General features: G+C 42.0%; 1 protein-coding gene across 1 annotated transcript in view; it reads left to right on the plus strand.

Moving 5' to 3' along the window:
* CFAP47 (cilia and flagella associated protein 47) overlaps positions 1-12,081 on the plus strand; it is a 734,432-nt gene that overhangs the window by 112,818 nt on the left and 609,533 nt on the right. Inside the window, exon 22 of the mRNA XM_019528459.1 lies at positions 10,590-10,758. Within this exon, the coding sequence (XP_019384004.1) occupies positions 10,590-10,758 (169 nt within the window). The remainder of the gene's footprint in view (positions 1-10,589; positions 10,759-12,081) is intronic.

The following is a 12,081-nucleotide window of genomic DNA, read 5'->3' on the forward strand; positions in this document are numbered from 1 at the left end:
GGGGGGCTGGACTCAATGATCTCCCAAGGTCCCTTCCAGCCCTAATGTCTATGAAATCTAGTCAGTATCACATAGGATTTTAATCAGGTCTTCTCTCTTTCATCAGCTCTTTCAAGTTGGCCACCGTCATGTGGTCATACTCATCAGCCATCCTAGCTATCTACGCTGTCTAGTTGACAAATTAGAAATTGTTTGCTCAAGGGTTTTCAGTCAGTCTATTCCCTTCCCCATATTATGCCTTCAGTACAGCAGGTTGTTGCATCCACCACTACCACCATGTGTGGTGGGCCAGTAGGTGGTGCTTCTGCGTTGAGCCACCCACCTCACTGCGGCCGAGCACCTTCCAGGTTCTGACTGTCTCCCTGGGGGCACCTCAGGTCTGGCCAACCCTCTTCCTGGAGCGCACCCAGGGACGGGCTTGATTCTGGCTCTGTGCCCCCTGGAAAATGCAGACCTAGTAGCCCTCAAGGGTACTTGACTCACTTCAGGAACTTGGGGTGCTTCCCTCAGTCAGAAGAAGCACAAGTAGTGGTCTCCCTTAGCTGAACTAAGGGGACCGCCAAGGCAGAATCTAGATCCACTCCCAGTAAGTCACCCATCCTAGGTACAAAGGAGAACTTTATTGGTTACAAGGAGTAGGGTTGGAATAGGGTACAGAGTTGAGTAGTATCAGAGAAATCCCATAGAGCAAACAGGGTGCCTGGAGTAGCCATTGATCACGCATCTGAGTTACTGCAAGCTATATATCTCAGGTAGCTTACTCACAAGTATCATCCAGAGGCAGGTGGAGATTCCCTCTGGAGGCAGGCTGTTCCTTGATAATGAGTTTTGAGAGAGAGAGCAAGTTTCAGATGGTCCAGCTCCTCACTCTCACTGAGTTTTCCTTGTGGCTGCTGCACCCTCCCCCTGGGCAGTCCTTAATTTATATAGCCCTGGTAACATCATTTACCTGGTCCATTGGAGGCCAGCACCTGTTGGCTGTCAGCCAACCAATTTGAAATGCATCACTGGTTGCCGGGTAGACTGGCATTGCTTAGAACAACAGAGCGCCTAAGCACCCAGGTATGTGATGCCAGTCACATAGGCAGAGGGAGCAGGTTTCCCCCATCCCTCAGGAATGTATCCAGCTCAGCCCAGGTTACCTAAAGAGATAGGGTAAGGTGTGTACCCTCTCCAGGGCCCAAATTGTCACAGAGCAGAGTTTTTGGGGAGAAACAGAGGTGGCCTTCTGCCACAAACTGCAGTGTGGCTCACCCCCTGGGTGATAAGCCAGTGAGTTCAGAAAGCTCACTGTTCATGTCCTATATAGCTGAAGAGGAGTGTGGCCACACTTCCTGCATCTCCCTCTGGATCCACCCATGATCACAGGCAGTCACTGGGGTTTTGCATACCTAAAGATGACTTGCACAGCAAGCAAACTGACCAGATATTATTTGTTTTTCCATGGACGACTTCGGGTTTTTTAATATTGAAACCTTGAAGTTTTCAGTTTTGAGCTGGGAAGGTTTTAACTTTTTTCTATTTTTATCCAAAAAAAATTTTTTTTCCATATCAAACAGACACATTTTTACCGTTAGAAACTGAATGGAAACTTTTCACACAGTTGTAGAAAGGTAGAGGTTACACAATTAGGCATTGACTGAAAAACAGAAATACCAATAGCAAATAAAACATTAATGGATTTCACAATTTATTTATGCTGAAAAGTGCTTCTAGCCTTGTGCACATTTAAACAGTTGAGCTGAATGTTTGCAAAAATGGGGTTTAACACTGAAAAAACCCCAGGGGTGTTGTAAGATAATGATTCTCTTAGGAATAAATTAAAGGAACGGTGAATTTAATCACTGTTCAATTTTTTATTATTTTAAAGGAAAACATCCACAGGAGCCCTGGGTTTGCAAACAATTACCTGGTGCTGCTTTTGTGAGCTAAAGTTTACTTTTAGGGTTTTCTTTTTTTCAGTTTGCTTTTATTTTTTAACTTTCTTAGTCCTTCTGGGTAAACATGCTGTACCACCAATGCAGCTATTCTGCTGTGAGTGCATTATTGTTTGCCTGGCAGGGGGCAGCTCACTCATTACAAGGGAAGACATGCCAAAATGTGCTTACAACTAACTACCCTCTGGTGGTCACAAGCTAACATCGCCGAGAGTTAATGCAACAATTGATAGCTTGAAGCAATAGCACTGACTAATGTTAAATGAAGATTGTTTTGAAAACTAAATGTGTTGCCCAGTATAGCAGAACTGAAGGCAGCATCTGGATTTGTAGGCACCCCCCAGCATGCTCGATCTTTTCTTTAATTTAACTCCTGCAAAGTAAAATACTAATAAAAAGTCTACTTCTGCGAAGCCCAAGTACCAGCATCTCTCATTTGTAATCAGAAACTCTCAGGCTTCAAGTCCTTATTGACCTTAAAACATTCAGAAACTAATGCTTCTTGGTCATCATTATTAATCTACATCATATTTTTTTTGTCATTTCTCTCTGTCTTTGTAATGCAGATATACTGTTCTTCTTTCGTAGCACCCCTCACATACTGACAGAGTCATCTCATCTCATCTCATTCTCCTTTACTCCTCTCATCTGAGACTGCCAATTCTCTCACACTGAAAAACATCTAATCTGTTCTGTCCTTCCAACTCTTTCCCTGGATTAAAGCCAGCTTTGATATTCTTCCTAGCTGCTGGTTCCATCCACTACTTCTCTATTTGAACATCTGTTACCCTGATCTTATAGCCACTTTTTGGACATCTGCTCCTACCCAATTTACATCCTGTGTGCCAGAAATCTTCACTTATCCTCTAGAGACTCTTCTTATTCTTACTGCCTTCTTTTGGCAAGAACTACACCCAGTTCTTCCTGATTTTAATATAGTCATCATTACTTATTGACAACACTGACCTCTGAAATAACCAAACTGGTTTTAGTTTAACATCCTAAGAAAGAAGGCATTAGGAATGCCATCTTAAAAAAACAAGCCAACAACTCCCCCCAACAAGGACTGGCCTAAGTTTACAAGCATGGTCACAATAACCAAGCCCATTGATTCCATACTGCAGTTTATAATAAAGTACTGTATTTTTTATTGTGCGATTAAAAAATAATGGAAGATGTTATGGAGTTTCTAAAAAGCAGCCTTGAATGCTATAAATGAGTCAACCAATAGGCAGCTCGGTGATGGAATCCCTGGATTAACTTTTACCTCTTCCCCCTGGCAAATCCCCAACATGCATACCTAACTACCATGTGCCTAAACCGTGAGACAGTACCCAGTGACCTGCAGGCCATATCTGGCTTGTAAAGATATGTGATCTGGCCCATGAAGGTTTGATCTATCTTATAGTAGTAACCAGCAGTCACGGGGGGATCAGTGGCACCCAGCACCATCCTGCTTTGAGGGAATTGGATGCTTATCTTGCTGGGATCCTATGACCCCAGCTGACTTCCTGCCCTTTGGGCAGGGGGCTGGACTTGATGATCTCTTGAGGTCCCTTCCAGCCCTGATGTCTATGAAATCTATGAATTGGTGCCATGGTTTCCAGAATGGAGGCCCTCTGGGTAGTCTGTGCTGCCATACTGTCATACTGCAGTCTTGCTACCTAGCCCATCATTGCATATTGCTGCTGGCGATGGCTATTGGCAGCATCCAAAAATGGGGGTGAGTGGCAGTAGCAGTTCTAGTAGAGGACATGAGGACGCCCAATAGGTTTGGGAAATGGTGGTCAAGGACAACTTTTGGTGGAATGTGGTGGCAGGGGGATGGCAAGGGAAGTGGCTGAGTTGCAAGCAGCAGCTTGCTTTACAGGTGAAGTGCATTATTTTGACCTGATCTTATCATACTTATCATGGAGAAATAAGGCTTGAAGGGACTTCAAGAGATCATCTAGTCCATCTGGGGAATCAAACCTGTGACCTTGGTGTCACTGGGAATGTCTATGCATGAGCCCCATGGTGCAGTTGTTACTGTGTCATTTAGTACTTGCTTTAGTAAGTACTCAATCCTGGCAGTGCACAGTTATTATATTTATTTATTATGGCTTGTGCCTGCTGATGCTATGTCACTGTAGCGATAAGCTACATTGCCATAGCACGTCACTATGGTGACGTGGCATCCCGTGTAGATGTGCCCACTAGCACCATGCTCTAACTAAGCTTGATAAAATGTTGCTGACCTTTGGTCTAAACAAGTGGTGCTCAAGCTTTTGGCAGGCCAGATGAAGGATGCAGGGCTCGCCAGTAGGCCAAATTGGACCCCTTGTGCCAAAACAGGGGTCTGAACACTCAGATTGGGCCCTTGGGGGTCTTGGCTGGCCGCTGTGTATCAGGATTGGGCTCTGGGTCCTAGTCCTGCTGCCTCTTGACCCTTGTGTGCTGAGATAGGGCCCTGGAGCCTGGCATCACTCCTTCATGTTGGGATTGGGTCCCGCTGGCCCTGTGTGCTGGGATTGGGTACCTGACTGAACACAGACCTAGAAGTTTGTCTGCAGGGGAGCACTGTCACTGTCTATCTTCCACCAACTTTCTGGACTCATGGGGAGCCCTGGGGACCATGTCTAGCCCACAGGCCAGGGATTGAGCACCCCTAGTCTAAACAAATCCCTTTCCTGGCCCATATGTGCTAGTAAGCAGAACTTAATACACATGATAGTTCAACTTTTGGGGAGCCTGGCACTTGCAGACCTGGGAGGTTTGCACTGGTCAGGCCACAGACCTGGGGGCAGCAACCCCCGAACACAAGGGCTGCCTAGTGCCCCCCCAGTATAGGCAGACAGTCATATGAGCAACCCCCATCTTCTTGGCCATGTTCTCAGTGCAGGCAACTCCTCATCCCCCTGTACCCACACACCCACTCCCAGCCCCATCACCACCCCTTGCAGCACAGGTAGCAGGGCTCTTAATTCTGTCCTCTAGTGATAACAAACAATAACCATGAAGTTATGTTTAACACACGATTTAATTTGTAATCCTGAATTCAGCTAATCAGATTTTCCACAGATTCACTGAAGGATTTTCCCATATGGTGTCATTAGACATAAGAGTTAAGTTGTTTGGATGCATTAAATGTGCATTTTCATAAATCGTACCTGAACATGTTTGAATTTTATTAATATATATTACCTACAGCTCTGAAGTTCCAGAGTTAATAATATCCGTGTAATATTTTTTCTTTTAAGTTACTGATATATATTCTCAACTTGAAGTCCAATATAATTTAGGGTTTGTTTTTTTTTCCTGGAGACTTCCTATTTTCTTTTTCATTGAAACTTAAAATTTTGTGCATAACCCCTAAACAGGAAACTCTAGGAGAATAATAGGTGACTTTTTAGTATTGACCTTATGTGGTTTAATTAATTTATTTAGGGGCAAATTCCCCTGTGTATTATTTTTATCTTACCATGGAACCGTACAAAGCAATCTGAAGGTTGTGGCTGTTTTCTTGCACCAGCTGCTAATTTCTGTCTTCCTCCATCATGCTTATATGCCTATACAGATATCAAGTTCTACCTTCTTTCTGTTCTTCCTGTTGGGTGAATCTGGTGCAACAGGTATACTTTGAGAAGAAAATTGGAGGGTTACTAGTGACTTTTGCCTTTATTTTTCATAACTAAATGTTTCTCCATTAATAGGTAGTGACAACTAATGTTTGTACACAGATTCCAGAGAAGGCCATCTTGAAAAATGACTGTTACTTCCTATTATCTCTAATACAGGTGAAAGTAAGGTTGCTTCCAGGGCAGCCATATCGATGAACAACATTTTTGCTGAAAACAGCATTAGTTTCACTTCCTTTGAGAATCAAGTAGGAAGTAGCATGCCTTTGGAACATCCCAAAAATCTTCTGCAAAAGAACATTATTTTTCAACCTCTGCTGAAGTAGAAACATTAAATGATGAAAAAGTTACCATTAATTAAAAAAAGAAAATGGTCAAAATCAGCTTTTGTGCAAAGTTGCCATACACTATAAATAAAAGGGATATCTGAAGAATCTATATTAGGAACAAAGGTATTTTCTAAGATAGGGTGTTAATTTTTTTAAAACTACATTTTTAAAATTAACTCAAAATCAGAAAGTGATTACAGTCCTAAAAAATGAATTTTGTACTCAAGGAACAAGTATTTTAATTTTAGGAAGAGACTTGATTCTTACATAAACTGCCTTAACCCTAGAACTACAAGCAGTGCTTCATTAACAATCTTGCCCTGATTAGTTAGTTTATACTTTTATGAAGTATGGAATATATTCTTCCATTGAAGACTGAACAAAGTTAGGGTTGACATAACTGCTTTAGGAATTATTAGCAAATGATTTAAAGAAACCAGTCATTTACTTATTGGGCATGCATACTTCTGTCTGGGTTTTTAAAGCTTGAGATCTTCACTTAAATTTAATCTATTTTTAGAAGTAACTTCATAAGGTATCATTGCAGTTGTCGTGGGTGCTGCATGGGGCAATTCCATCTCCGTTAACTTTTCTTGTGAGTGCACTCCTTTAGCTGTCAGGTGTTATCCTCTTCCAAAAGAAGAGCAGTTACTGACAATTCCTGGATCCTTATGCTAGGCTCTAGGCTGCAGGACTCTAGGTATCAAAGATTTTCCTTGGCATGTCCAACTGAGTTTGGGTACTTGTAATTTTTTGCTCAGGAAAACATGTAGTATACAGTAACAAATTGACTATAGAGAAAGAAATGTTAAAAAATAATAAAACCCAGTCTTTATTTTGGTCTAATTTTCTTATATATTATATTGTAGTCTTTAAGTACATGACTTTTTCATGCAAAACCTCTATTGATTTCATTATATGGGTTGGGTATTGCACAGCTAATAAGTCAAAGACACAAAGGAAATGGAACAAGAAAATATGTATTTTATTTTGTAATTATATGTAATTATTTTACATAAAAACAGGTCAGTAGTTTTGGTGTAATTTTTTATCATTGTACGTGAGATTAAATTTGCCCAGTCATTGAGCAGGATGGCTTATATGTAGCTAGAGAGGCAAAGGTATTGCACAGCTTGTCTTTCATTGCTGGTTGGATAGTATGCAGTACATGAAAGAGTCAGTGAACTCTAAGAATTAAAAAATAAAAAATGCATAGCTGCTTCTTTCAACTGAAATAAACTAAATATAAAACCAATCCTAAAGGAAAAAAAATCGTAGTCTTAGAGACAGTATTGCTATGGATAGCTATAAGCAGTCAGAAATAAGGTTGTTATGTATTTTAGCTTTAAGTGATTTGGTTTTCAATCTTCATATTTTCTTAACATACGCTTTGCTTCCTGTATAAACACACATTACAAAAATTTGTTGAAAGCATATTTGTAAACTCAGGTTGTGAAGTACAAAGATATAAAAGAAGAATATCTATGATACCTTAACTAAAGCAACAATACTTTGGCAGGTCTGTGTCTATGGAGGGTCCAGTATAAAAATACACTAGCAGTGCTTCTCAACCTTTTTTTGTACTGGGACCATTTGCAAAGATGGCTCGTCCAAACCTACACTCACCTGTCCCTGCCGGTGTCCGTCGCCACTGCCCTGCCCCCCCCCCTCCACAGCCTCAGCATCTGGCCACCCAGCTGCTTTACCCTAGTGCTGGCAGGCACCTGCCCCCACACCCCAAGCCCTCCACACACATTCATACCACCCCCACTACCCTGACAATCCCCAACCTCTGCCCCTCCAACCCCTGTTCCCTATATACTTACCTTCATCCAGCTTCCACAACCCAGCCTGGCTGTGTGCTGATCATGCCCCAAGCAGCTGCTTGCAGGCTGGAATGTTGCCAACCTACAAAGGGAAACCTGTGATTTCCCAGGAATTGCTTATAACCCTTTGAAATATTCTTGTGAACCACTTTTGGGTTGCAACCCATGGGTTGAGAAATGCTATGCTATAGTTTATAGTAGGGGTGCACTGATAGATTTTTTTTGAGCCGATACAAATGCTCATTTCTTAATGAGCCATATTGGTTGATACTGATCCGATTGCTGATATGCAGCCAGGAAGCTTGTAGAGCAGCGTCTGGCTGGTAAATCTGTTTTGGGGGAAGGGGCATGGGGATGGCAGATCAAGGCCTCTACAGTGATGAAAGGAGTGGGGCTGAGGCTGGGGCAGAGGCAGGTGCTGCACAGCTGGGGTGGGGCATGGGATGGAGCTGTGAGTGGCTTGTTTGGAAGGCATGGGACCGGGGTGGCTTCTGCCGCTACATGCCCCAGGAGAGCATGGGGGCATGAGCCCCTGGATCTACATGTGGGGTGAGGGTGGGCTGCCACTGGGCTGGGGCTGGAGTGGTGCTGGGCACTTCCTGGCTGGGGGTTAGGCCATGCTGCACTCAGGGCAGGTGGACAGTGGGGGTGTTGAGTGTTTGGGGGGGCTACAGCCACCCCAAAATTCACAGTAGCCCCCTCACAGCATCCCCACCACCCACCCTGCCACCTGCTTCTGTACTCACCACCTGCAGGGACCATAGGGGTGGGGGAGTGAGGCCAGTGCTGCTCACCCTCCCGCTCTTGCGGCATCCTGCCCCTGCTCTCCCCTGTGCCTCTGCCCCACCTCCAAGGAGCAAGGGTGGGGGGAGGGGTCTAGGCCAGCTCTGTTGGGCTCAGCCCCCACATTCCATCCACTCTGTTGCTGCCACCTGCAGGGAGCACTGTCCCCTGTGTCCTCACCATCATGGTGGTGCTCTGCTGCACTGCTACTTTTTGTCCAAACGCTGTATTCACACTCTGGTTGTTTCTGTCAACCAACCAGAGTGTGAATAAAGTGTTATGGACAGACAGACAGACTACATTTTTTATTATATTAGAATACTAATTTCATTACTGAAGATGCCCTATATTAAAGGTAAGACCTGCAGAGATATTTAACCAATGTCACAAAGCCATCTTTGATACAATGTCCAGCAAAGTCGCAATGTCCAGCAATGTCACAAAGCCATCCTGCTTGCGTGTTCTTTTATTTAAAAAATGGTACTTGACCAAAATGTGTCCTTTAAAACTTCGATAAAAAGGTGGACACTGGACAATTTTATTGTTTTCTCTGTTAGGTATAATGGGTGATGCTTTTGGAAGAGGCTCTTAAAAGTTTTTAGAAAGCTTCCAAATTTCAAAATAAAATGGCCTTTTTAGCCTCAAATTTATGGAGAGGCAGTAATCTCTCCATAGCTAAGGCAGCAACTAGCTTTCCATTATAACTGTGACCTTAAAGTATGCATTTTTAGCATAGTTAGAGGGGAGGGGAACTTCTGATATGTTGAAAAAAGGCCCTTTTCATTTTAGATTTCAAATACCTGGTCTTAGGCCAGTCGAATTTAAAGGTGAGGCAGTCTCTTGGATGCTGAAAATAGAAAAATGTATAGATCATGTTCAAGATTTTTTTATGCAGGTTTTTTTTTATAATATACCTCAAGCATATTTGATGGAGAAACTAAAACTTGGTACAATTAAAAGACCTTAGGGTCTTTACTGCCTTTAATAGGTTTAAACAAGTGAAGTTTCAGATTTTAGAAATTACTCATTGCCAAACTCAAAACATTAGTATGTTCCAATGGACTCTAGTGATTTTAAAGAAAATCCATCTAATCTGCTTTTCTTTTTCCTTTTCCCACCCCTGTAGCGTGTGTGTGTACACACGCCCGCACCCCCCCCACACACACACTGACCTCCCAAACACCCTATTCGCATGTGTGTTTGTTCAAAAGAAGCTTCTCGTATTAAAGAATGCACAAATTTTGAGCGCACACATTCTGAAGCATTCAGACAGCTGAATCTGAATGCAGAATCAGACAATTGGAAGGATGTGAGTTGTGTCTTTGAACATATTTAACTGTAAAAGTAATGCATTCATTTCTTCTTTTGACTTTGCTTTGCAGTTCATACTTTTGCCACCTTGAGAGTTCACTACTTTAATGTGCTCTCTTTGGGACACTCATTGAAAAGTCATTTGGAAATAGAGGGCAAGAAAGAATGCGGGCATTTGTTAAAATGTGCCTTTTGATAGAATCACATTATACCAGTATTCTGCTAAATGATGATAGTAAATAGGCTTCTGGATAAAGTTCAGTTAGCTGTAACTTATAAAAACATATATGTTTTGAGACATGACTCCCTGACATGACTTTCTCCCCATGCAATGCTACTGCAATTGATATCAGTGAAAGCACACAAGTAGGAAGTGATTTCAATCAGTTTAAATAATGGTTGGTTGCCAAGGCATTTTCTGTGAAGGGTTCTTGATTTTGACACTTACTCCCCGTTGGCCCACAAGAACCATTTTGCTAATGTTCCAGGAAAACTGTAAAAGCCAACCTCTTCTCTTGAGCATGAGTTGGGTATTCTTAAACTACAGCTCTAATTTTATTTTCTCCCTTTCCTGTATGAGATGGATTACAGCTTTGACTTCAGTTCAGGTGAGGAAGCAATACGAAAATGCAGTAAACCTGATTTTGAGCTGAGCCTTATGCAGTTTTGCATATATTCTTTTATATGCAAATTATTTTCTTTGGCATAAACATAAAAAGGTAAAATAGTGTGAGTATGTATCTGCTCTATGAGAAACTGACCACAACTATTTTTTTTGTCCTTTAGGTGGCAGCATATGACTTTAGTCTTCCAATAAGCATTAATTATAGTGAGGTTCCATCTTCACAACAAAGCTCTGAACCTACAACTCCTTCTGGATCTGTAAAACACATCATTGTTCCTCGTCCCCAAATGGTGACTGTGGCTGTTCCTTTATGTACAGTTCAAGCAACTGGTATGTAAGCTGTAGATGTACACAAGTGCTCGGTATTTATATCAATAGGTACATGTTATTCTCTATATTGCCTTTGAAAGGATTTATTAGTTATTTACCAAAGTAAGTATTCAAGCTAAAGAACTGAGGTGGGTGGAATTTTCTAGGTAATTATTGTAGCATTTACTCTAATAAATAATTCAGAAATGTAAAAAAAATATTGCTGAATCTGTTCACTCAAGTTGTATACATCTTAATATCTTTGGAGCTAAAATTATACTGTGTTGCCCTTATTTCTAACAAGAAATATGGTATAGTCAACACCAAAATGCTGGGGGAAAAAAAAGCATGGGAAAAATGCTTATTTTAATTCTGTCATTTCTAAGTCATCATTTGTATCTTTTAATTTACCTACCATCCAGTTTCTTATCTAGTTCCTGATGGATAGCCTTATCAGCTGGTATACTAGTCCTATCATTTGGAGTAGGTAGTGAGCAGTATGGAAAAGTGACACAGCTCTCATTATGTGTCTTTCCTGCGAGGCTCCATCAAAATGAGGGATTGGTGTTGTGTATAACAGTTAAAAACTTGGCTCCTCAAGAGTGGCCCTAATCTAATCTGAACAGAATTACAAGTGTTTGGTTCATTTGTTTTTGTACATGCTTATACGCAAAAGTATCTTTGCTGGTCTTTAAAAGGCAGATTGTTGTCTAAATTTACAAGCATTGTGCCTCCAGGAGCAACCTGGTAGCTTGTACAATCTTGTTCTGCTTTATCAGAAAAAATTACCTGTATTTTTCACTTGTCTCAACTGTCTTACCCTTACCCTGCAAACACCTACTGACACTGCTAATATTCCTCTTCTGGAGATATATATATATGCATTGGTTGCCTGAATTGAGGCTTAAGTGCACATATGATTGTCTCAGGCTGTATAAAGATGTTCATTTGTACTGGCAGAAATTTCTTCCAGTAGAAAAATAGTTCGGGACTTTGCTTGCATATACATTCCTCAGCCCTATGGCTGGAGAGCTTCTTAAGTGAGCTCTTCTGTTAGGAGAACTAGAGGGCTGCCCTCTAGGCCACTCTGCCCTTGTGAGAACCTGGTGATTGACCCCCTGGCCTTTCCCCTGCCTAGTAAGTGGGTAGACCGTCAAGTGACAATTGACTCTTCCTATAAACTACTGACTGCCACATACAGCTGGGGAGTTTCATAGTTTCTAGGGTCAGAAGGGACCTTAGTAGATCCTCTAGTCCGACCCCCTGCCATAGCAGGAAAGAGTACTGGGGTCAAACGACCCCAGCAAGGTGTACATCTAACCTCCTCTTAAAGACCCCCAGGGT

This window comes from Crocodylus porosus, unplaced genomic scaffold, assembly GCF_001723895.1.
Source record: "Crocodylus porosus isolate Cpor-Errol unplaced genomic scaffold, CroPor_comp1, whole genome shotgun sequence".
In the NCBI taxonomy this organism is placed as follows: Eukaryota; Metazoa; Chordata; order Crocodylia; family Crocodylidae; genus Crocodylus; species Crocodylus porosus.